The sequence below is a fragment of the Thunnus maccoyii genome, chromosome 16 (assembly GCF_910596095.1).
Source record: "Thunnus maccoyii chromosome 16, fThuMac1.1, whole genome shotgun sequence".
Classification (NCBI taxonomy): Eukaryota; Metazoa; Chordata; class Actinopteri; order Scombriformes; family Scombridae; genus Thunnus; species Thunnus maccoyii.
Genome location: NC_056548.1, coordinates 20,461,132 through 20,484,586, shown reverse-complemented (window position 1 = coordinate 20,484,586; position 23,455 = coordinate 20,461,132). Strand labels below are relative to the sequence as shown.

At 40.8% G+C, this 23,455-nt stretch overlaps 2 protein-coding genes across 4 annotated transcripts in view; both read right to left on the bottom strand.

Moving 5' to 3' along the window:
* Positions 1-2,427: 2,427 nt before the first annotated feature.
* Positions 2,428-5,163, bottom strand: foxa2 (forkhead box A2). The gene is made up of 2 exons (XM_042388678.1): positions 4,858-5,163; positions 2,428-3,867 (listed from the first exon to the last, which is right to left on the bottom strand). Exons 1-2 carry the CDS (start codon positions 4,927-4,929, stop codon positions 2,695-2,697), a joined length of 1,245 nt encoding a protein of 414 aa, XP_042244612.1. The 5' UTR covers positions 4,930-5,163; the 3' UTR covers positions 2,428-2,694.
* Positions 5,164-15,951: 10,788 nt separating this feature from the next.
* prkd3 (protein kinase D3) overlaps positions 15,952-23,455 on the bottom strand; it is a 37,806-nt gene continuing 30,302 nt past the window's right edge. For 2 of the 3 annotated variants that reach the window (XM_042388722.1, XM_042388721.1), the window contains 9 exons: positions 22,499-22,775; positions 20,778-20,830; positions 20,298-20,370; positions 20,070-20,176; positions 19,789-19,950; positions 18,756-18,854; positions 18,403-18,670; positions 17,822-17,907; positions 15,952-17,635 (listed from right to left, as the gene is read on the bottom strand). In XM_042388722.1, the coding sequence (XP_042244656.1) occupies positions 17,462-17,635; positions 17,822-17,907; positions 18,403-18,670; positions 18,756-18,854; positions 19,789-19,950; positions 20,070-20,176; positions 20,298-20,370; positions 20,778-20,830; positions 22,499-22,775 (1,299 nt within the window). In that variant the 3' untranslated portion in view covers positions 15,952-17,461. The remainder of the gene's footprint in view (positions 17,636-17,821; positions 17,908-18,402; positions 18,671-18,755; positions 18,855-19,788; positions 19,951-20,069; positions 20,177-20,297; positions 20,371-20,777; positions 20,831-22,498; positions 22,776-23,455) is intronic. The other variant, XM_042388723.1, reaches the window with a different exon arrangement.

Genomic DNA, 23,455 nt, shown 5'->3' with positions numbered 1-23,455 from the left:
ATCACTTGTTATAGTGTCAGTTTTGCTTTTTTTTTTTTTTTTTTTTTTTTGCAGTGCAGCAGTGCAGATCTCTCTCCATCACGCAACTCCAAGACACTTGAAACTTGAAGCAAGCTCTATCACACAACCTGCAGATCCCCTCAGCTTTGCACCACCCTGTCGTGAAATCCAATACGTCTCCTTCCTCGTGAATTTAAGATATCAGCCTCTGCCCCCCTCCATCTCCATGCATGTCCGGGAAACGGCCAACAAACCGCATCTCCCTCCATGTAACAAATAAAGATTTTTTTTGTAGAGAGCGTTATAGAAAAATAAAAAGGTTCATACCTGTGTAAAATCGCCGGTGCTTGTTGTTGGCAAGCCACACAGGAGCCCATTGTAGAAGCTCGCCTTCTGCCTTCTGCAAAGGGCTCCAGACATCACGGCATTTATTTGAGCTCAAACTCTGTCACTGTTGACTTTAGCACAAAGCAAAGATTTCACTGCCCCGCTAGTTAAAAAAATGATTATTTTACAGAGATATCGATCAGTGTGCTATAAAAAAAATCAGCTTAGCATTATATGTCTAAAATGAATAGAACGAAATTTAATGTCTGTGTAAATTTACAGAGCTGCGTTGTCCTATTCAAAGTTTACACTTGTGCAATTTGGTTTGTGTGTGTACTCTTCCTATATGTGGGCATAGCCTCCACTCTATTGTTTACTGGCTTTGTTTATTCGCAGATCACGCTGTTTAAAGTACGATCTGTAAAGAGGGTCTGGAGAATAAACGCACACTTTAGGCCCTACGTGTTCAGAAGGCGAAGGGGTGTCATTTTGGTATAAGGGGAGCAGAAATGTCCCCCCGGCCTTGGATTTGAGCTCAGCAGGGAAGAGAAGGCAATGAAGAAAGGGGAGGGGAAGGGAGAGGGGGGGGGTCGATTCATTTGGACGACAACTAGCCTATCTTATCTAACAAGATGGGAGGGTCCAACTACTTTGAAAATAGGGAGTAGACAATGGACCCCCAGATTGTGGGGAGAGAAGTTAGAGCATCACATTCAGGCGGCTCTGTTCCCAAATCAGCCCCCTTTTCCAGCAACTATTCTCCTGCGCCACGGGAGGCTGTTTTATGTGACAATGACACTTAATCTTATTCACTGATCTAAACTTTGCAGTGTGTGTGTGTGTGTAGGAGAGAGAGAGAGACTGTGTGTGTGTGTGTGTGTGTGTGTGTGTGTGTGTGTGTGTGTGTGTGTGTGTGTGTGTGTGTGTGTGTGTGTGGTAGGGATCAACCTGGGTGACTGGCAGGCAGGCATGGTGTTTGAGTGACAGTTTGAACCGTGTGTGTCACCCTGTATGTGTGGGGGAATTTAAATGGCTGATTGAATACATAAACTGTACATAATCATTATGTGACCAACTCTTTCTGTCAGCGATGTGAAATTGGACATTGTGGGCATTAAAGTGAGCGGGGTTGTTAGGGTTGATTGCATGATGATTTCTGAGAAAAAACAAACTGTATTTTATTTTGGAGCATTTTTGGAGTAGAATTAGTTTTTCTGCTTTCTAAACCTGCTTCAATTGTTGTCGCTTTCATCGCTTTACTTCAAAATTATTATGAAGTGTCAGATGTGTTAAATATGAAAATAAATGTAAAATATAAAATTCTCAATTTGTATTTGGGATTTATAATATATTTGTTGTGCTTACATCATTCTGAATGACAAATTGAGAGTACTGTTCACAGTTTTGTCCAGCAAAACTATCAATTAAACTATTAATAGTTTAGAGACTATACGCCTTATTACAACAACCCATGGATAAGAATAATTTGCACAAAAATCAATAATATTGTGAAACTTTTATGTACTAATATGGAATTCGTTTGTGTTAATATGTGTCATAAGAAGCCAAACCTTGATTTATGTGAAAAATAAAAAGCCTATTACCTCCTGTCAGATCTTCTACTTAACAGATATTTGTTTTTAAATTTTGTTTTCAATGTAAGTTAAAGTAAATTGTGTATTATGTAATGTAATCTTTATGTGAAATATTTCCGCCTACAGTTATAGTTGCTTTAATTTGAACTGATGTATTTAGTCCTCCCTCAGTAGGAAAACTATAGCTGTAAACACCGTTTAATAATGGAGCTTTATTATTACTAGTACTACTACTATAATAATAATAATAATAATAATAATAATAATAATAATAATAATAATAATAATAATAATAATAATAATGGTCAACACATCATTTTCAGAAACAAAACCAATAACACTTTAATATAGATTCTGCTCTTGTCACTACAAGAATACACATATACAAGCCATAAATAGGAATTACACAAATGATTGAAGAAATCCTGCGAGGCATTTAAATTCATTTCGGAATCCAGTTACGCAGATGTAGGCTATTTTACAGCAAGTTGTTGTTGTTGTTGTTGTTGTTGTTGTTGTTGTTGTTGTTGTCTTTGGGGTCCATTCCTGAAGCCGACTTCAACAGATCTCGTCACATTATCATTACTTTTAATTATAATTATCAACATCCTCTCAAAATAATTAGGCTACTAACAAACTCGACAACTAAAACGGTGGGAAACGTCAAAAATATTTGAAATACATATTGTACACAAAGTCTATATTTTTTTGTTTTTACAAATGTACAAATTGAAGGGGAACAAAGTCCATTTCGGATGGAAGGGTTAAAAGTTTATGAGGAATTCATGATTGGCCTGGAATAGACGCCTTGATAGTAAGTTGTGTCAGGTATGGATGAAGAATCCAGACCGGCTTTCCCAGCCATGGGGCCCATGGAAAGAGCCCCGGCCATGGGGGAGCCATAGCCGGAGTAATGCATCACCTGCTCGTAAGTCTTTAGGTCCATTTTGTGATGCTGCTGCTCCGAAGACATGAGGTTATTGATGGAGAAGGGGTGGTTGAAGGAGTAGTGGTGCTCCGGCTTCAGGTGCGCTTCGTGCGCAAGGACCGAGTGATGCTGAGACATGAGGTGCTGCCCCTGAGACACCGGGGAAGCTGCCGCGTGCTCCGGGCTCAGGGCCTGGCTCGTCTTCATGTCCGACAGGGACCTTTTGTGTTCGCTGGAAGAGGAGTTGGAGTGCGGCGACTCGTTGCCGTTGCAGCTCTCTGAGCTGCTGTTGGAGGAGCCGCCGTCTCCCCCTTTACGGCCGGGATCCTTCATGGTCTTCTTGTCGCACTTGAAGCGCTTCTGCCTCCTCAGGTAGCAGCCGTTCTCAAACATGTTCCCGGAGTCCGGGTGGAGAGTCCAAAAGGAGCCTTTCCCGGGTTTATCCGGGGACCTCGGCACCTTGAGGAAACAGTCATTGAACGACAAAGAGTGGCGAATGGAGTTCTGCCAGCGCTGCTGGTTTTGTCGGTAAAAAGGGAAGAGGTCCATTATCCACTGGTAGATCTCGGCCAGAGTCAGCATCTTACTGGGAGACTGCTGGATGGCCATGGTGATGAGGGAAATGTAGGAATACGGGGGTTTGGCGTGTGTGTAGCTCCTGCGGTAGGTCTTAGGGTCTCTGGACCTGTTGATGTTAGACTGTCCGTATATGGGGCTCATGGCGTTCATGTTGGTGTAGGATGTCAGGGCGTTCATAGACGCGGGCTGCGCGGTCATTGGACTCATACTGGGGCTCAGGGCTGCGCTCATGGCCGTCATGCCTGCGCCCATTCCGTTCATGGCTCCGGTGCCCGGTGACATGCCGGTCATGGAGGGGCTCATGCCCGTGTTGACGTATGACATGTTCATGGAGTTGGCCGTCATGTTGGCAGTGGTGCTCATGCCGGACATGCTCATGTAGGTATTCATAGAGTTCATTCCCAGGCCCGTGTTCATGTTGCCAACCGAGGTGTAGCACTGTCAGAGAGGGAAAGAGACACTCATCAGTTTCATCTGGCACAAACATTACAGGAATAAATACAACTGTAATTGTTAAACACACGTTTTAGTTTTTCTTTAACCTTAATAAAAGCAGAATGATAGCATTAATTTAAAATAAATTAAGCATTATTTTAATGCGCACTGCCTCGTAAATGTCCACATGGTTTTATAAACCTAGCTCAGTTTGTGTTAAATGCGTATGAGCATGTTTGATATGTTAAAGGCACAAGCTGTGTCTCAGATATGTCTTAAATTCTATAGCTGTAATGTTTAAGGAGCAGGATTGCGTTTATATTTGGTTTGACATTGATTGACATATATATAGAGCTGTATTCGTTCTTTCGCTCTCATTATGTTATAGCTCTTGTTTGTTATGTTTTGTAGTGTCTTGTAAGCCATGCGGGCTTCAGTGAATGACATAAATACATTACAGTAACTGTTACAGTATCGGCGTTTGCCCTCGCGAGAAATTGTTTCAATTTTTTTTTTAAAAAAAAATACAGCTGCATGTATTGAAGCATGTATGTAATGCCATTGTTAGGCTATGGCAAGTAAATGATGCAGATAATTCACTAAAAATGTACAATGTCGCTGAAAAATGTTGACACCTAATATAGAACTGTGCTCGCACACAAAAAAAAACGCGACTGCATCACAAATATTTAAATCAATCTCCCCAAAATCAAACAGCTCAAATGTTTGTTGAGTGGAAACATGACAAAAAAAATCATCTGATTTAGTAAAGATACGTATAGACTTATGAATTATAATCCGAGTGAAAAGTTTCCCCCCCTACATGTCAAGCAACTTTGTTAGGATAGTGCGCTGCGTGGAGATGGGGGAGGATTTGGAGGCGCCTCAAGTCAATATTTGATCACAAAGTTAATATTATCTCAGGGCTAATATTGAGTTGTATAAAATGGGATCGGCTTTAGACGGGAAAAAATATATATTTAAGGTACCCACCTCGGGCTCTCCGTAGTAGGTGCTCCAGTCGGTGTGTTCGTGTCCTTCCATTTTAACTGCTCCAAGCATCATGGAGGACTTTCACAAAGCGTCTCCCAGCAGAGGAAAAGCCAAAAGTCTCTCTAATAGCAGGTGACTGGGGACCACTGAGTGTATTTGGGTCGTCGGTGTGTCCCTTCGTCAAAGACTGGCGCATGTGTGTCTTATGGAGCCAGCCGTGAAATGCGTCTGTCAGTGACTGGAGTTCAAATGACGCTCCGTGCTGCCTGTTAACGCTGTGATATAGCTCTGTGCGCTAGGCAAGCCTCCAATCCCTACTTCTACGCCTTGGGCCCTATTTGAATAATCTCCTCGCACCTAGGCGTGAGACTCCTCAAGCTTCCCCCCCACCCCCACCCCAATTGTACACCTGCGCTGACTGAAAAGAACAGTTTCATATGAAAAGCTTCATTATAAACTAATCTTATTGTATTTCGTCTGAGTCAAAAAAAAAAAAAGCTAAAAAAAAAGAGGAATGTTTGGCGCTCTTCCTTGGTGTGCTTTTCATTACGCACATCCTCCAACGTGCTTATTCCACTTCAACTGAGCTAAAATCATTTTTTATTGTGCTGCGTTCAATGAATTTATATCCTAAGCCTATATGTAACTGTTAATAATTTTACACCAACAACACTGTTAAAGAGCTTGAAAACGTTTAAGAATTAAATATTCCTAAAGAGAGACGTAGTAGAATGCGTTTTAAGGAATACATTTAGTTAAAAGCAGCCATTAATTAATAAAGTGTCGTATTATCAGTGTTCTGTTGCTGTATAAAGTCAGTCAGGCTTCAACCAGGAGGTATATTCAGCTGTGAATGAGATACTCAGTTGTAATATTATATTTTTAAACGCCTGCAGCTTTAACCTGCAGATAATTATGATCTTAAGGCTTGATGAGGGCCATAGACTGCTGTGGTCCATTCAAATGGTTTAAAACGGCTTATATTACAGTGAATCCAGTTAAGAATATCCTCACTTCTCCCCAGCTGTTATTCAACTATGTTCTAATTAAGAGCTGTTGGCTTCTACAGAGCCAATGTCGCCAATATTAGCAAAAGGCGACATTTTATCCTCTTATATTAACCTACATGACTGAATTACTGTTTTTTTATGTAATGTATGAACTGAGAAACAGGACACATGGCATAGAAACAAGGTTTCACAATTATATGTCTGAACAGTAGACAACACTGAGACTAACACGCGCAAAAAGAGAATTCAAATGAAGAGAAAATAAACAACTAAATAGTTAAACACAGCACATAGAGAGTCACAGGTCTAGATGGTTCTTAGGGATTTGAGCCGATGTCTTAACACATATACAGAGGCCTCAGGGTCTTATAATGAAGGAGCTGTAATTCGCCCACTTAGCATAAAATTTCTCCACCTGGTCTAAAAGAGAGACCCTCATGGGCTGCTACAACACCCAGATAAGAGAAGCACACACTGGCTGGTCTTGGGGTGGTCGCCTTCCATTCTGTGAATATGAGCTTTTTTGCCCAGAATAAGAGATGTCTGGACCCAGTCTACTGAATTACTGTTTCTAAATGCTTTAATTAGTGTTAGTGCATAGCTTCAGAGCGCCCTCTCTCGGTTATTGTCTCCAACTGGCTCTGTTTGTGGCACACAGGACAACCTGATTCTTTCAAATAAAGCGTGTGTGAAGAATTTTAAATCGATGGAATTTGTGTACATTTTCTCAGTGTTTTTTGGCACTAAATGGATCTGAGAATAATTCAAGCCAGAGTAAACAGGGATGCAGTGGAAGCAATCAACTCCCAGACTAATCTCCCCTCCGTTTTTATCTGCTGAATTGAATATACAGTGCATATTCATCCTAATAATGGCAGTTCAGAGTATGCGTGATAGTAGGTAGATTCATTTTTGCTCGTATGTTTTTTTAATGACGCTTTATAAATGATGAAAGTTTACTTAAATGTCTTTATCCACCGTCTCTGCAGGCTATCAGCCGGGCCGGGCCCCGCGGTGTTGAGGCCCTTAATTCTCGCAGCTTGTACAGTATTTGTATGACACAAACATCAAGGTGAGGCTACAGTCCGGTGCCAGCCACGTGTCAGTGGTTGTACATCTATTTGACTGCATATTTACGCAAGAGCATAACTATCAGTATAGAGCCCCATTAGTAAAGGCGAGTAAACCTGTCTTGTTGACGAGGGACTAACACAGTCTGCTTAACTTGGAAATGAGATCATGAGAAAAAGCTCTGTGTGTTTGAGGATTGGGGATTGCACCGGCGGAGAGCTTTCTCGGCTTGAGTCCGTCAGTACAAGTTTTTTTTATTATTATTATAAATACATATATTATTGTTAATAAAAAGGAAATATATTCATAATGATAAAAAAGTTGGAAAGAAATAATCATCTAACAATTATGTATTTTTATGGGCAGATATTTCAAAGTGTTGAAAACAGTTGTATTTGTAGGTCTTCATGTAAAATATCTCATACATTCATGAATAATGCAATATATGTTAATATTTTAAAATATGAAACATCTCAGTTTCACACTTATTCTGTTTCATACAAAAATAAGCCTAAATTGTCAACATTTATGTGTGTTACACAAGCCTGTGTGATGTTTGGCAATGTCAGAAAATTTATGACACTGAACTGACCTAAAATCTCCTGGTAGATATTTCCTTATTTTGTTCTTGGGTGTTAGTAAAGAATAAGCTAATTGATAGCTTGAAATGGAAGGCGTACGTGTGGTTATTCCAAAGTTACAGAAACCAAATCCTCAGTATTTTCAAATGGTCCTTGACCTGTATGACATTATGTTCCTGAATGAGACATGTTGCTAATTCCATGGTTAATCATCAACCTGCCCAAGTCCCCTCACATGGGTGAAGGTCACATTTGGGGTTTAGTCAAAAAACAAAAAGTGCCACATGCAGTTGCTCTATCGATTGTATATTTTTGTTTTTTCACATCTGGTGTAATTTTCTGCTCATATACAGGGTATCCCTTTATTATATCTACCTTTTTCACATGGGGTATATCAAAATTGTCAAACACTGTGCTGTCATGTTGGAGATAAATCCTTTTATTTGACTCTCAACTGTCTTCTGCCAGTTAGTGTCAGACACCAGCTGTAATGGGAGATCATTGGGTGTCAGTTTGACAAAGTCTAGCCTGTGTCTCATACTCTAAATAACAGTAACTTGGCTCTTTAATATTTCCTGTTTGGCTTGTCATTGCAGGAAATATCAAGCATCACTCATAAAGATTTTTTTTTTTTATACAAAGCCATTTTTTATAAGCTTTGTGCACAACAACAAACAAAATGTTAGTGGGGATGGTGTGATCATGTTAAAGATATCACAAGGGTAGATCATCAAGAGCTTGTATAACAACTCTTACTTTAATTCTAACTATTTAAAATTTCCTTCATCCGTATTTGCAACTACAACATGCCAAGAAATTGTACAATTCATTTACCTCCATTGGTGGTGGAAATGATTCATCAATGACTCTTTATGTTTGGATGTGAGATGATTTCTGCTAATGTTGCAGAAATGCAGGATTTTGAAATGAATGCAAATGGAGGTGAACAGCAGCACGATTTTCTGACCCATCAATTAATGTGTGATGAAAAGACAAGAATTATAAGGCTTTCTTTTTTTAAGCCTTTTATTTTTAATAAACATGTGATATGTGGAGAAAGATTTGTGAAGTTAAAGTTATGTGAAGCCCTTGTTATTATGTATGTGGAAAGTTTTAGCTACAGGTGAAGAATTTGCTGCATTGCTATAGCAACCAACCGTGTAAACTACTAGTCATAGACATTTATTTGCCTCTGTTCAGCCCTTCTGTTCAATAATGTTAAATTTGACTGGCTTATTGGCAAGTGAGACAATATAAAAGGCTAAAACCCCAGAGTCTCGCACCTAATAGTTCATTACAGCACATTGACTGGATGTGATTCTAAATGCATCACAGTCATTATTGGAGTCGCTACGACGCAAACTGCTATTGCATTTATTGTGGATCATTCTGTTCTCTGGTTCCTGTTCATATAATCCATGGCATACACTCAAAATGAGAACAGAATTGCATTTTCTTGCTCTCAAAAAAGGAAAAAGCACATTGTGTAAGTTGACATACTCTCAATGGTGGTGTGCCCTACACCTCTGCTCATCTCAGGCTAGATCTGCCACTTTGTTGATCAATTAGCCTCCATGATGATCAGTGTTACATTTCACACATTCAGGTGTCATTCCTTTACTGGTTATTGCAAGGGCAAACACAAAGTGCTGAAAGTTTAATGAGTCAGTAAAAGCAGTGAAAGTGCAACACCTGCATGTGCAAAGGCTTAAAACAACACTACAAGGCCTGGTTTTCTGAGATGCTGTTGGGTGTCTGGGAGGATTTCTTAGGTGCAGGGCAAGGGGGATGGAAACAGGGTGCTCCCTGCTCTGTGAGAGGAAGGCGGACCTTTTCGAACATTCCTTCAAACACCCAGGAGTTGTTGGCAGGATTGTGTTAACTTCAAGTTTCAACTTTCAAAGTGAGGATTTTTTTTTCCAACTGAAATTTAAAGATTCACTTAAGAATGTCCTTTTTTTGTGGCTTTGTATCCTTCTCAGTGTCCAACAAAGCAGCACAGGGCAAAGGGTTAAGCATGTAATTCATCAAAATAAAATTAATAACGAGAGAGTCTTCCTCTTAGAAAGTGCTGGAGAAAAAAAATGTTTGCTGCCAACTTGCCTGTGGTGACAGTAAACATTCCAGAGCCAGGCTGGAGTTTGGACTTGCCATTATCTGCCACAGCTGTGACAACGCCTGTTGGCCGCAGGTTTGTGGCTGGCCACACTGTGTTTACCTGGAAATGAATCTGAAAAGCGGCTGGACTGGGAAGGCACACAAGCCAGCTAAATAAAAACTGAGAGTGGTCATTGCAACGAGATGCAGTGGGAGGGAGTCCAAAGTTATTGCACTGGCCCCAGTGGGTCAGGGCGCAAACACAGGCGTAAACGGACTAAGGATATCCACAAATACGCACCTTTTGATATTGAGAGGAATGTGGGGAGGAATGCCATTCGATATGTTTTATGTTGACTGTATCCAGGGCATTGCAGATTCAATACTTCTTTCTTGTTGTCATGTTAAAGGAGCCGATGTTGACCGCTGCCCTTCATTTATCAAACAAGGTGACAGTTTATCTATAGGACCACAGGGGTAGAATACGGAAGGTGGGATCCCATGAGATGCACAGATCAGATGACACTAAAGAATGCATGTGTACTAAATTAGTCTTTAGGAGCTCAGATGGTTACAATATAAACTTTTACATTCTTAAAACCTGCTTCCTGATAAGGCATCCTATATTAAGTGGTTTATAAGTTATAACTGATGTTTTTATTTATATAATATAATGCTTTATAGATCGGTCATCATCCACTAATAAGACCAACTTTTAGATTGCCAGCTTGTGAAATTTACCTCTGACTGGTCAGAGTATTTTCTAGGAAATGGCTGCAGAAGGATTGAAATCTATTTAATAACAACATATTAACATTTATAACTGCAGACCTGATGGCTAATTTGAAAGAGAGAAACCCATGAGCATTTATTGAAGGTTTACTAACATTTATAACCGTGTGATAACCAAATAGAAAGGATAAACACATGACAGTGGGAATTTATTCTTTTTAATGGCTCAGAACCAATTTATAAAGGATTAGTAAATGATTTATTAATCATTAATAAAGTATTTAGTTGCAGCATATACGCTCTTTATAAAGGATACATTATTAGAAAGAGACCCAATTTTAGGTAAGATTGAATATATTTCAATATGAAATGGTTTAGATAGATTAAATATGTTTCTACCAGGTTTAAAAAAGCTAAAAGAAACAAGTGATTGATTGAAAAATTAACACAAATGAAAAACTCTATGGTTCATGTGCATATATGATATATTTTTTACATTATATACACCCCCCTCTCTGACATAGATCCGCTCAGATGTCTCCTTCTAGTATCTGTCTGAACTTTCTAAGCAACGTGGATAGGATGTGTATTAGAGCCAAAAGATTTAATATCACCAAATCAGCACATTGTTATTCATTAGTGGACCAACTGCAGAGTCAATACACATTTAATCACAGACTGAAGGCAATTAAAACAGGAGGGGGGCAGTAGTGCTATGTTAATTAAAGTGCCAGGCTCCCATGGGAAGCTCTGTGTCTAAATATCACTACAATCAAGCCCATGCCATAATCCATGATGAGCTATTGCCGTTCACACTCGGCCACCATGCTGTCAAGATCCCCATCAAAGCGGACGAGAGGGCAAACCCGGCCTGATGATTAAAAAGTTGCGTATCAGTAATGGTCTTTCTAATCCTAACTGACTCAAGGGACATTGACATAACCTAGTAGTAGCATCCTCTTCATGACAGTTAATGGCTCAACCATTTTAATCTAGTTTTGAATTGATATAATGGTATGAAATAGAGGTGTAATCCAGATATTGTAGCAATCTCCAATACAATATCTTCATCTGATCACCACAATGCTCAATTTCCTCAAATCTGCTGGGCTGCAACCCTCTCTGAGACCTCTTGAGAAAACATGCACACACACATCTCAGCTCTACATCTGACAGAGGCTTTTGGTCCATTTCCTTTTTCCATCAGTCAGTCAGTCAGTGAGGTTTATATCTGCTGCTGTCTTATCTGTATTCCAGGCTGATGGGGAAATTCAAGTTTGGGATTACCTCTGACTGCTGACCCGAACCCATCGCAGACAACTGGCCAGCCCTGCGCTTTCATTAGCCTCATGCTTCAGAGCACCATATACAACAAAATCTCACACTCTCTTGAGCAGGGACACGTCTCTGGCATATCTGTGCCTGAATGCTATCCTTGTTTCGTATGCATGGGGATAGAAATTAAAAGCTGATAGTGGAGAATTTATATCTGGTCTGCATTAGAGGAGAGCCTATATCTTCTACCAGGGTAGTTGTCTCCTTCCTGTATGGACTGAAGGCCCATCCATATGCAGATGGCTAATTTGTAGTGTTTACAGAGGAGCATAGAGGGGGCCGACAGCTCATGAAGAGGGCTGAAAAGGAGCTGCCTACGTGTCACCCCAGGAGCCTGGTGGTAAAGCCTGCCCTACCAGAGCAACAACATAAGTGTCCAATCTGTGTTTGCTTACCCGTGGACACCGATGGCTGAGTCCTGGCCTGGGGCCCGTAAATTGTGCCTTTTTTACAGGCCCTGACAGCTAACAGGCTATTGGGAACAGAGGCCCAATGACACAGCCACTCAACAGATTAGCACCTCATCAGCCTCCTGCAGCTCCGAACAAATATGGTCCCTGCCTCCTTTAAGACACAATAGGGCCGCCACCGCTAAACAGCCCCCCGCCAAGAGAGCCCCCACCCTTGTGCACCGCAAAACTTCCTGGTCTGGTCTTTCTCTGGGCCACAGCTGCATCAAGGGGTCCTTCCCCAGTCCCTGGCCCACCCCGACCCCAATTGGCAAGATGTGTGTATTTCAGGTGAGCAAATATTGCCACTTGCCTGAGAGTTCAATGGCCAGCCCTTTCGGGGGGGGGGGGGGTTGCGTATTGCGCCTGCCTGCTTTGCAACAGGGGTACATGTGGCCTCACACAGCAACCAGTCCATAGGATGGGTCAAGGGAATTCTCCAGGCACAGCTGGAGTCAGCAAATCAAACATACCTATGTAGCTCATCTGCATTTTCCCAGACTAGGAAACCATTTCCAGCTTTCATTTCCTCTCTACGTGGCTTTTACAACAAAAGAATGACTTGATGTTCCTAACAGCAACCACACACATAGATTTGACCTTTTTTTCTGCAATACACTGTCTAATACTCTTGCTTCATGACTCACCAGCATACCCTGAAATTCCCTGCAAATGGAAAAAATGATTCAAATAATTAGGCAACAGGTAAACACGCAGGAGAATTTTTCTCAACCATTCACCACATTTTGGACATCTTCAATAAGGTATAAATGCCCTCTGTAGTTGCATTCATTTGTCACCAGGTTCTTAATGTGGAAAAACAGATTGGGAAAATACATCGTGTGCTGTGAGATTGTATTAGAGATTGCAGATAGAGTGTTTTTTGGGATTTGTGCCCTTCATCAAGGACACAAGAAGCAAAAGTAAAGCAGTCTGGCCTCTGTGTGGGTTGTAATCAGTTACAGACAGAGGGCACTGAGTTGATGAAGAGGGAACAGAGCAAGTCTGCAATTTACAAACGTACATGTATATGTGGAGTCACTATTTTTAAGTCAAATGAATCACTTTATTTACAGGTCATGACTGAAACACAGTGTTGTGTGGATGAAAGGCCACTAGTGAATGCCACACCAACAAGCCCCTCAGATAAAGGCCAAGACCACAGCTAAAGAGTACAGGGCCAGCTTAGGTAAAGGCTACAAGCCCGTGGCTGCAGTCAGCTGTGTATTAGGTCGGAACATGATGTGTCAGTGCTGAGGACCACCTTGATCCCCCCCCCCCGGAAGTCAAACAGAAGTGTGGGTAGTTGTGTCCTGGGAGGCCTTCTCTGCCATCAGAGTGAAATGGAACTGGCCCAGAAAGCAAACAAGATCTCTCCCCATCTCTCCCCAAGCCCAGACCAACCTTGTCCAAGTGATGGGTTTTTCTGTTGTTCTGTTTGTTTGCTTGTTTGGTCTGGAGCCCATGGATACCCAGTATGGAGTAGAGAGGAGAAGTGGAAGACATGGAGGAGAGGAGTTGGGGGGGGGGGGGGATGCGTGACACACAGACCTCCCCTTGAGGTGATGAGAGACCTGCCGAGAAGCTACCAGGCAAAGCCACTCAACAAATATACACAGACCCCAGGATCAGGGCAACAAAGAAAGATCGCTGTCTCTGATCCTTCAGCAGATGTAATTTCTAATACGTATCTGATAGAACAATCTTGATTCATGTTAATTCTGTATCAAATTTTCAAAGATGCTCTAAGGTTCACCTCAAAGGAGATACTCATGGAGTATCCACATGTATTTTGTAACATGTGGAAGACTTTTGTATTCAGGTATCTGCACAGGTCATTTCTAACTTTTGTAGACAACAGTGCACTGTTGCGCATGACCTAAAGATAAAATATCTGATGCCCTATGAAGGTCCAAAGGCTTCACCTCACATATTGTGTCAGATCAAAGAACTCACAGAAAAACTGTTCTACTACAGTTTCACTGAATTAACCTACAGAGACTGACACCTTCTGGCAGCACAGAGAACTGCTTTCTCAGTGAATACAGGCCAAGAATACTAATTCATGCAGTGTCCCCAAATGACACAAGGCATGACATGGCCCCGATATGACTCATTTATAGGCCCATAATGTCATGTAATTATATTCATTATAATTTAAACTTGCCATTAGAGAGCACCAATTGAGGTATTGTAAACTCATTCTGAAGTATGCATATAAAAACTACAGCAAGCAAGTTTAAAGATCCTCTCCAGCCATATTTTAAGACATATAAAAATCCCCCTGCTTTAAATAACAATTTGTGTCTCACGTGTTTTGTCCACAAAAAGTTTGATTTCTTAAGCAGAATCTATTTATATGCAAATATTTCTCATTTCAGACATTTAACTGTTGGACACAAGATGTCTCCTACTTTACTGAAAGGTCCTTCCTCTGTGAATATGTACTGAAGGCTTCCAGTTTCCACGTCACACTCGTGTATTGGACCAGGATCAGCTTGTCACAAACATACATACGTTAAACTGAGACTTAAGTCAACTCAGAGGAACTTTCCTCCTTCAGCAGATGAATGTGAAAACAGCCTATTATCACCCCAGTATCAAACTCTGCACATACATCATTCTGCACAGAGACGATCAAATATCCAAGTGAAGCAACCATAAGCTTTTCTTAAGCCATAACACATTTTCACATCAAGGGGGGCTTTAAATATATCTTCTCACTAAGGTGAGGTACTGTTTTAATGTTAAATAGAACACATATATCTACACAGCATGATATCTATGCTTTTTAAGAAAGACATGAATTAGTAAAACTTTTACATCTGTCCAACCAGAGGAGGGAGACATTGCACCTTACTTTTCAGGGAGTTTTGCTCTTACTTCTTGTCTTCTAGATTACTCTCTAGATTTCACCTCTTTCTAAATTATATATTTAGATTTTACTAACACAATCTATTCTAAATTATGTGATATGGTGGGCAGGTTGGGTTTACTTCATTCACTGCTGAATGTTTCGACCAACTCAGTGAACTCTTGTGTTTGGGTCTGTTCGGTGTATAAATGCCTCTGTCTCCCCCCACAGGGGTTAATGGGGTCATCTGGCCTGCAAAGGAAGTCCACATCTTGAAATCATTCAGACGAAACAGATAAAGGAGAGCAGTATTGAATATCGTTTAGAGAGAGAGAGAGAGAAAAAAAAAGAGTATTTTCAACTTCTCATCAGTGGCTATTAGAAGATAGCACTGCAATAATGCTAGCCATGATTGCTAACAGTGGTCGGCCAGTATCTCGGAGCAATGAACATTGGTAGAGGAATCAAGGAAAGCGCACTTCACAGATTTAGGTAAATTAATGACAGCTGTCCACTCTCTGTAGTTTATGGTGAACTGCACCTTCAAACAATAGGCCTATTCAGAAGTACAATCCAAAAATAAGACATTTTATTCATACTGCTGGAGTTGAACACCCGTTTGATACTTGAAGGGATTCCATGATAGCATTTATCATGAGCGATTTCAAAGTCTTCCACAAACCCGCACATCACCACCACCCTCTTTAACCATGTCATTACTGCCTTGTGGTGAGCGACCGGCCCGGCAAACTGCTCGGTGTGGTGCAACAATCACATCCAGCTGCTGAGAACGGGATCTGACATATGTAACCACTACACACTCACTCACTCATCATGATGCAACTTACAAAATTATGAGCCATCTTATGCGTGTATGCATGCAGGGGCACACAAATTCAAAATCTATTCTTAGGTCGAGTTTGGCATAGAGGCATGAAAAGAAAGACAGTCAGACCTTTAAGAAATAATTTTCCTTCTCAGTTAAGAAGTTGGGTTTTTATTCCATTGGTATGTACTGAAATATACAAAACATTGACACCTGCCAATCCAGCGGCAACAAAGACAGGAAAAGGACAACAGGACACAGGAATGTACTCCCAAAACACACCAATAGAGCAAACTACAAAACTGTAGTTCAATAAACTCCCATGTGAACCAAGTTGTAATTTAAACTTTTACTATCTAGACAAACGGGCTGTTGAAATAGTCCAGACAGCATAATACACACAATTAGCTTCCAAAGGAAATGGACACCAATATTTTGTTCTATGTAAAACCTAGGTTGGCCTTCAGATGCTTACAGAGCATATTCCAAAATTGGAAAGTCACATTCAAAAATACTGCCAAAGTACAAAACAGGGTACATAGAAACATGATGCTCTAACATAGAGTCCATTGCTGGTTTTAGCCTCATACTGAATAGAAGGATTGGCTCCATTATTGCATTTACTGACAGTTCGGGGTTTACGGTCTTTTATCACACTGAAGAAATTCACAATTTCACAAAAAGAAAAAGAGCTTGGAAACACTGAAATGAATAGTTTTTGTTTAGCTTGTTTTTTTTTTCAGATTTGACAACATATTTGGTCCTAGTCTGTTGGTCACTTTCTCCAGGAGAAAGTAGATAAAACCTTGCACACTGTTAGCTGCCACTAACAGATCATACTCTTGATGAATTAAGTATGAATTAACTTGTGTCGGATGAAAATCAATGGGACGAAGCAGCCAACGCTGTGTGAGCTGCTGATTACTCTTTAACATTTTGCACCTAGACTGGACATGCTCTCTGTAGCAGCGAATAGTGTTTCTATTCAATTGCTATGTTCAATGGTAATATAGTGCAAAAATCTACCACAATTACTAAATACATTAAAAAAAAAACATACAAATGCATGTGATAGTTCCAGTTTCATGCCAAAGGACAGTCTCACAAACTGTTCGGAAATGAGAAGAAAACGTATGTGTGTTAAATTCTCAGACTGTAAATCCCTTGTGAAAAGTGCCCTTTACTCCTGGGGTAAGCTCTCTTTCTGTCTCTCTGGTCTCCTCTCTCACATAAAGAAAAGAGACATATTATTAATCAAAATTATGTGTGTAAACTATTAAGTTCATCTTGTGTATTTTGGCTTGTGACTGTTCTTAGAAATGAACCGAACTTGAGCGAATCCATGGAATGTTTTGATATCGTGCAAAAAGCAGGAGAACGCTCTTCTCTCCTGTCAGTTCCTTAATGCGTTTCTGTGGCACGCATCTCCATCTGCTTACTGCTTGTAGCAGTTCATCATGCTACAAATTCTGTTGGGTTTTCCCACTACTAAAGCCTCCAGAGAGTAATTCTCAACCTGATGGGCTTCTTTCTGTTTCGACAACAAACAGTCCCGGAGGGAAAATCCACCGCTCCCAAAGCTTCATGCGAAAAGTCCCTGTGACAATCCTCTTCCTTAATACATGTGGTGTAGTAAGCCCCATGTGCCACTAGGGGTCCTCTTCCATGTCATCTAAGTTAGGAGCCATGATGAAGTGTTTGGGGTAAACGAGACTGTGCTCGTCCGCGTACTCCTCCCAGCGTGCGTCGTCGCTCTCGTGGGTGATGTAGCGCTCGCCTCGCCGCGTCTCAAACTCCCTGAGGTCCAGCCATGTTTGGTAGTCCTGAGGAAAAGAGAAATGAACTTTCAAATTAATGGAATGTAACATCTTCAGTGACACAATCTGTTCAGAAATGACTGTGTTTTAGGGTTTTTTTTGGCATCTTTAGCTTTATTTGATAGCTGACAATACAGATAATTGTTTTCAAATGGACCAATGGAAAATATATGAAATAAATACATATGTCACCTGTAACCAAGGATGGCTGAGACACTTGTCAACGCTGTACCTCTTCCTCATCTTGACTTGGAGAAGATTATTGATCAGATCTGTAGCTGTGAGGGAAAGTGATAAGGTGCAGAATGTTTCAATGCATGATAAAAATACTGTCACCCAAAGATATATCATCCAATAACAACTTACGGATGCTACTTTCAAAATGTCACATGTCACAGTTGTCACAGCCCACAGATAAAAAGCCACAGTGTGTAACAAGCAGAGCAAAGGCCCAATGTTTAAATATCAACATCAACACCGCATTTGTTTCACCATGTAAATTCTTTCACACTGTATGTGGGAGGAGCTGCAGCTTGGGCAGTCAGGGAGATTTGAAAGTGATTCATATGAAACCACAGACAAAGTAAAAGTCAGAGTAGAGTTCAGACAGCCCAGACGTGTAGGTGGGGAGGGCGGCTGGGGCTACATGTCTGAGAATCAGTTTGAAAATGAACTGCAGGTGCAACCAGGCCGCCAAGCACTAGAGGAAGCAAAGGACATACTGTAGCTAAGCGCCAGATTATAAAAGGAAGGGAACATCTACATCTTCTTACCCTCTGCAGAGATGTCTTTCCAGGGCGTAGGTGGGTACATAAAGGCAGCATTCTGGATCTGGTCATTAATGTCCTCGTCCTCATTAAAAGGGAATGTCCCGCTCAGGCTGACGTACACAATGACTCCCACTGACCACATGTCTAAGGAGCGGTTGTAGCCTTTGCTGCGCAGCACCTCTGGAGCCAGGTAAGCCGGGGTGCCCACTACCGACCGCCGGAAAGACTTCTCACCGATGATACGGGCGAAGCCAAAGTCACACAGCTTTACCTGGGAGATGTCAGCAAAATTGGTCAGTTCAAACACACACAGGTGCCTGTATCAACACATGAATGCTTTTTTTTTTTTTTTTTACCTGAGGAAAGGGCTCTGCGGAGGCCAGTAGTACATTCTCAGGCTTCAAGTCACAGTGAACAATGTTTTTGAAGTGCAGATGTCTCAAGGCCACCAGGATCTATTGCAAAAATAAGTCAAAAAGGCAGTGATTTAACTTAAAAAATCCAGATGTCAATACTATAAACTCCACCATCTAAATGTTTTAATGTATATAGTGTATGGTATAAACAGGGCAGTGTTTGTATAATCTATGCAGGAGAAAACTATGGTGCTGCCATATGGAAAAATAACAGTAGCATAAGCATACTAATGCCTTTAAATACTTCCATCTTGACCAGTACCTTCGCATAAAGACATATGATCTCATCTCATCATCCCATCTATATTCACAAGGCCTGGCATAAGCTAGCGTTGCACGCATGTCTGCCTATGGCCCTGTACCAAAACCACAGTGCGCCTGGCTCTCCTATCCTGACCCTGGCTTTGACAGATGTCCTCCTGGCCACATCAGAGCCAAGCCTGCCGCAGCTAATGGTGCTGTTGTTAATGGTCCCGCTCCTGTTTGGGGCGCAGGATCCACGGAGGCCCGGGGGCCTGCCTCTTCTAATCAGGCCACAAAGCCACCAGCACGCTGCAGGCTGTAATCCACGGCCAGGGAGGAGGCCGTGATGCCATGCAGACCAGTCCCGTAAACAATTCCCCCCAATCAGCTCACCACAAGAATAAACAGGCTCTGGAGCTAGAGATTTATGCACAGTAGGCTAACACACCCGAAAAACAGATGGGAGTATACAGAGAGAGAGAAGGACAGAAAGCTATGATAGAAAATAAAGAGACAAGACACAAAAATGCTGGCAAGAGGTGAAGGAAAATACAATTTAAATGTATAAAGTGTCAAAAAGTAATCTAACAGCTGCTTTCATCTCATCTAGGAAGACTACAGTACCATTAAGTGGTAACACTGGAATCTTGATCTTGACTTAAGAGAGGATAAAAAGAGTGGGAGTTGAAGAGAAGGAAAGGGAAGAGAAGTGCGCCTCTGCAACACTGACCTGTGTGACTAGGAACTTGGTGATTCTTTCAGGCAGTTTGCTCTTCTCGCTGGACAGGATCATCTCCAGCATGTCGCCATGAAGTTTCTCCATAACAACAAACACCCGCTCCGGCGTCTCAAACATGCACTCCAAGTTAACGATACCTGGGTGATGCAGATTCTGAAGAAGAGCAGATAAAGACATTAAGTCTAAACTGAATCAGGAATATAAATATATTTTGTTTTTTTTTATTTTGTGCTATCTGTCATTTCTGTTGTTTGGTGGATTTCTGTCGTCACCTGTAATATGGCCACCTCGTTCCTTAGCTGGCTCTCCTGCTTGGTAGGAAATCTCATCTTGTCAATAACCTTGATGGCCACATCTCTGCCACTCTTCCTGTGTTTGCCTAAAATATTATGGGACATGATCAAATAAACAACTTTAAATAGCCTCCAAATTTAATACAATTTACAGAGGAGTTCCATGAAATGTATGTGGTACTATTATATATCAAAAGAGAAACATACCTCCATACACAATGCCAAACTGGCCTGATCCCAGCACTTCATCCGAGAATATTTGGTACACCGAGGCAATATCCTATAAAAGAGATATTTTACACTGTTATTTAATTATTGTATTTTACTTTAACTGTTGGTAATATTCCCTTTATTTCCTATGTTGACAACAGCTTACATCAACAAATCCCAGGAAAAAAGTTGCGCCGTTTGTTTTCTAGTATTGCCAAATATTAAACTTTCACTCAGTACAGAAGTGGAACTGAAACTGAGACTGAGTCCCTTGACCAAAACTTGAGGCTGCAGCTTCCCCATCTGTGCAGCGCAACAACCTCTACTGAATCTTTTAGTAAAGAAACAGTGGGATACAATTTCTGATTTCACCACAACAGATACTTTCAGTGCACACGAATGCATGCATGTGCAGGCTATGCTGGGAAATTGTGCAATAGGCGAAAGTGTTCGTAAGAAAAAAGAAGCCCCACTCACCACATTCTCCTGGATCTGGCAGTTGGACACAGATATGCTGATGGACAGCTCTTCTGGAGGGGAAAACACATGATTTTACCAATGCATAAAGCAGCCAGTGATTATAGGAGGAGGCACATTGCTCACATACTAGTATTTATTTTTTCACAACCTTCAAGCTTATCGCAGCTGCATGCAATAAGTCACAGCTTCACATAATGAAGCATTTTATTACACAATACATTGGCTATAAAATTGATCTGGGAAGCTATGTGTGACTGAACGGTGCAAGTATGCAATGCATTTCATAACTGGGAATTTAGACAGCCGCAGGGGCTAATTCTGCATACTGGCCAATGAATAGAAAGCCAGAGATAAAAGAAAGTAGAAAACATGATGTGGTCATTTAGCTAATGCTACACACAAAAATGTAGTTTTAATCTTGGAAAACAAGATCTGCTTTTGAATGACATACTGAGCACATAAATTACACTGACATTTGTAGATTAAATATTCATTCAAGTTAATTTACAGTATCTATACTTAATGAATGAATACTGATGTGTGGACGAACACACTTCTAAACAGTAGTTATTTCTGTGTGGTGAGAGGGTTTCGAAGGTGACATGATGAGTCAGTTTCGGGTCTGCAGCTTTTTCTAATGTCAGCGCCACACATTCAAATATTTCGCTGCTAATGCAACTCTCATGTGGATCTCAAAACTACAAATCAATTTATAACCATGAAATCTCAAATGATGGAACCCACAATCACAGATAATTATTTCTTTGTTGTTAAGGACCAAGCTTTTCTTTTAATCTCTTTTGAAAGTTAGCAGAATAAAAGTAGCACCAGCTAAATGCTGGTAAAATATACAAGTAGCTGGTAGATTTGCTTCACTCACCACCCCCAAAAAAAACAGTGATCTACTGAGTAGCTGGTAAAAATTTTAACATTCACTAGCTGTTTGGCCGGTGGGCAAAAAGGTTAATTTTGCATCCTGGTGCTAACTACTGTGAGTCAGACTCGGTTTCTGCACAGTCATGTCATGCAGTCATGTCAGTTCACTACTGTCATCTCTAAACAGTGCACTGCTTCACAGACTTACTTCCTTTGGCCTATAAAGACCAACACAGGGTTTCCCCTGCCCATATCGAAAGCTAAGGCAGGCCATCTAAGTGTTTTTTTGACCACATCGGCCAAGCTCTTTCTATCTGGGCAAACCTTATACTTTCAAGACACATAATCAAGCAAAGCAACGCTTTTTCATGGCTGTGGTAGGTACCAACTCATAGGTCATAACTGAAAGAGGAAATGCCACTTCTTGTAAGAACCAAACACACGCAGTCACAAACTGACCATTATCCTCATCAATGTATATTACAAACATTCCTTTTCATCACTTTTCTATATGAATATCAGCCTGATAACTAACAAATCACATTTTTGGAATTTTGTGAGCCAAAACATTTTGTATGGAACTTCCCTATTATGTAAAGACTATATTATCTGACATTTCAGTGACATATCATGTGGAAGTCATACTAGGCAAGCAAGTTTCATCATCTATGGGCCCACTGCGAAAGTTAATGCACAATTTGCTGTCTCAATTCTAAATAAAAAAAAATCAACTTTTAAAGAAAGGAGCAATATGCTGGTTCAACTTTTATCCAGCTTCATCCAGAAACATATCAAAGCTTTTAGCACAAGAAAGCTGTAACATATTTTACAGGTTTACTTACTATGATCTTTGCCCTGGCCTGCAGCACTGGCCACACTGGGTTGTGGGGTGACAGGCATCAGGGCCTGTCTGATAGCCTTCTCCCAACCCTGAGCCACCTCCATGCCGACTCCTGAGGCAGCCAGCGCAGGGCTGTGGTAGTGACTGCCGTTGTTTTCCCCTACATAATAGACCATGGTGGCAGTGATGATCTCAAAGCAGTGAGGGTTGCTGCCCTGGGCCAGATTACTGTAGTCTCTGGACTGTTCTACCTGGAGGATCTCGGACAGAGGGATTTCCTGTTGGAGGAGAGGGAGAGACTCAATAAAACTACATAAACAAATACACTCTGAGTTTCTGAAATAAATGATTCAGAATTCTTTTTTTTTGGTTGTGTATACAACAACCAATACACCTGAGGAATAAATGATTTTTATGCTTAAAAAATCAACAGTCATCATCAAAACAAAACATAGTGTAAAGAGTCCAACAGCAGACCAGAACACACACAAACACATACACACACCCATCTGTACATACTATATAATAGTGGTATTTCCTTGGCAGGAGATGTAAAAAGAGAAAAAAAAAAAGAAGAGAAAATCCCAAAATAATAATTGAGTAACTAATAATTATAAGACACTGAAATAATGGTACACAGATGAAATGGTGACTTGATAAAAGCAGATTTTAAAAAGTTAATAAATAAATGTAGTTAATAAATTCAAACAAAATGTAGGACCACACTTTTTAAAGTTGATCATCTAATTTAAAGAAATTAAAATAGAAAACAAACTTATCAAAGCAGGAAAAATGCTTAATTGATGATGCTCCATTTAATCAATAACCTTCAGGAGAGACATTTCTACTGTTCAACAACACAACAATACTGATCAAGAGTAAAGTAACACTCACACAATCCAAACGTCCTCACACTCAGTTGTTGGGTATAATCACAGTGTTGATTATAAAATCCCAG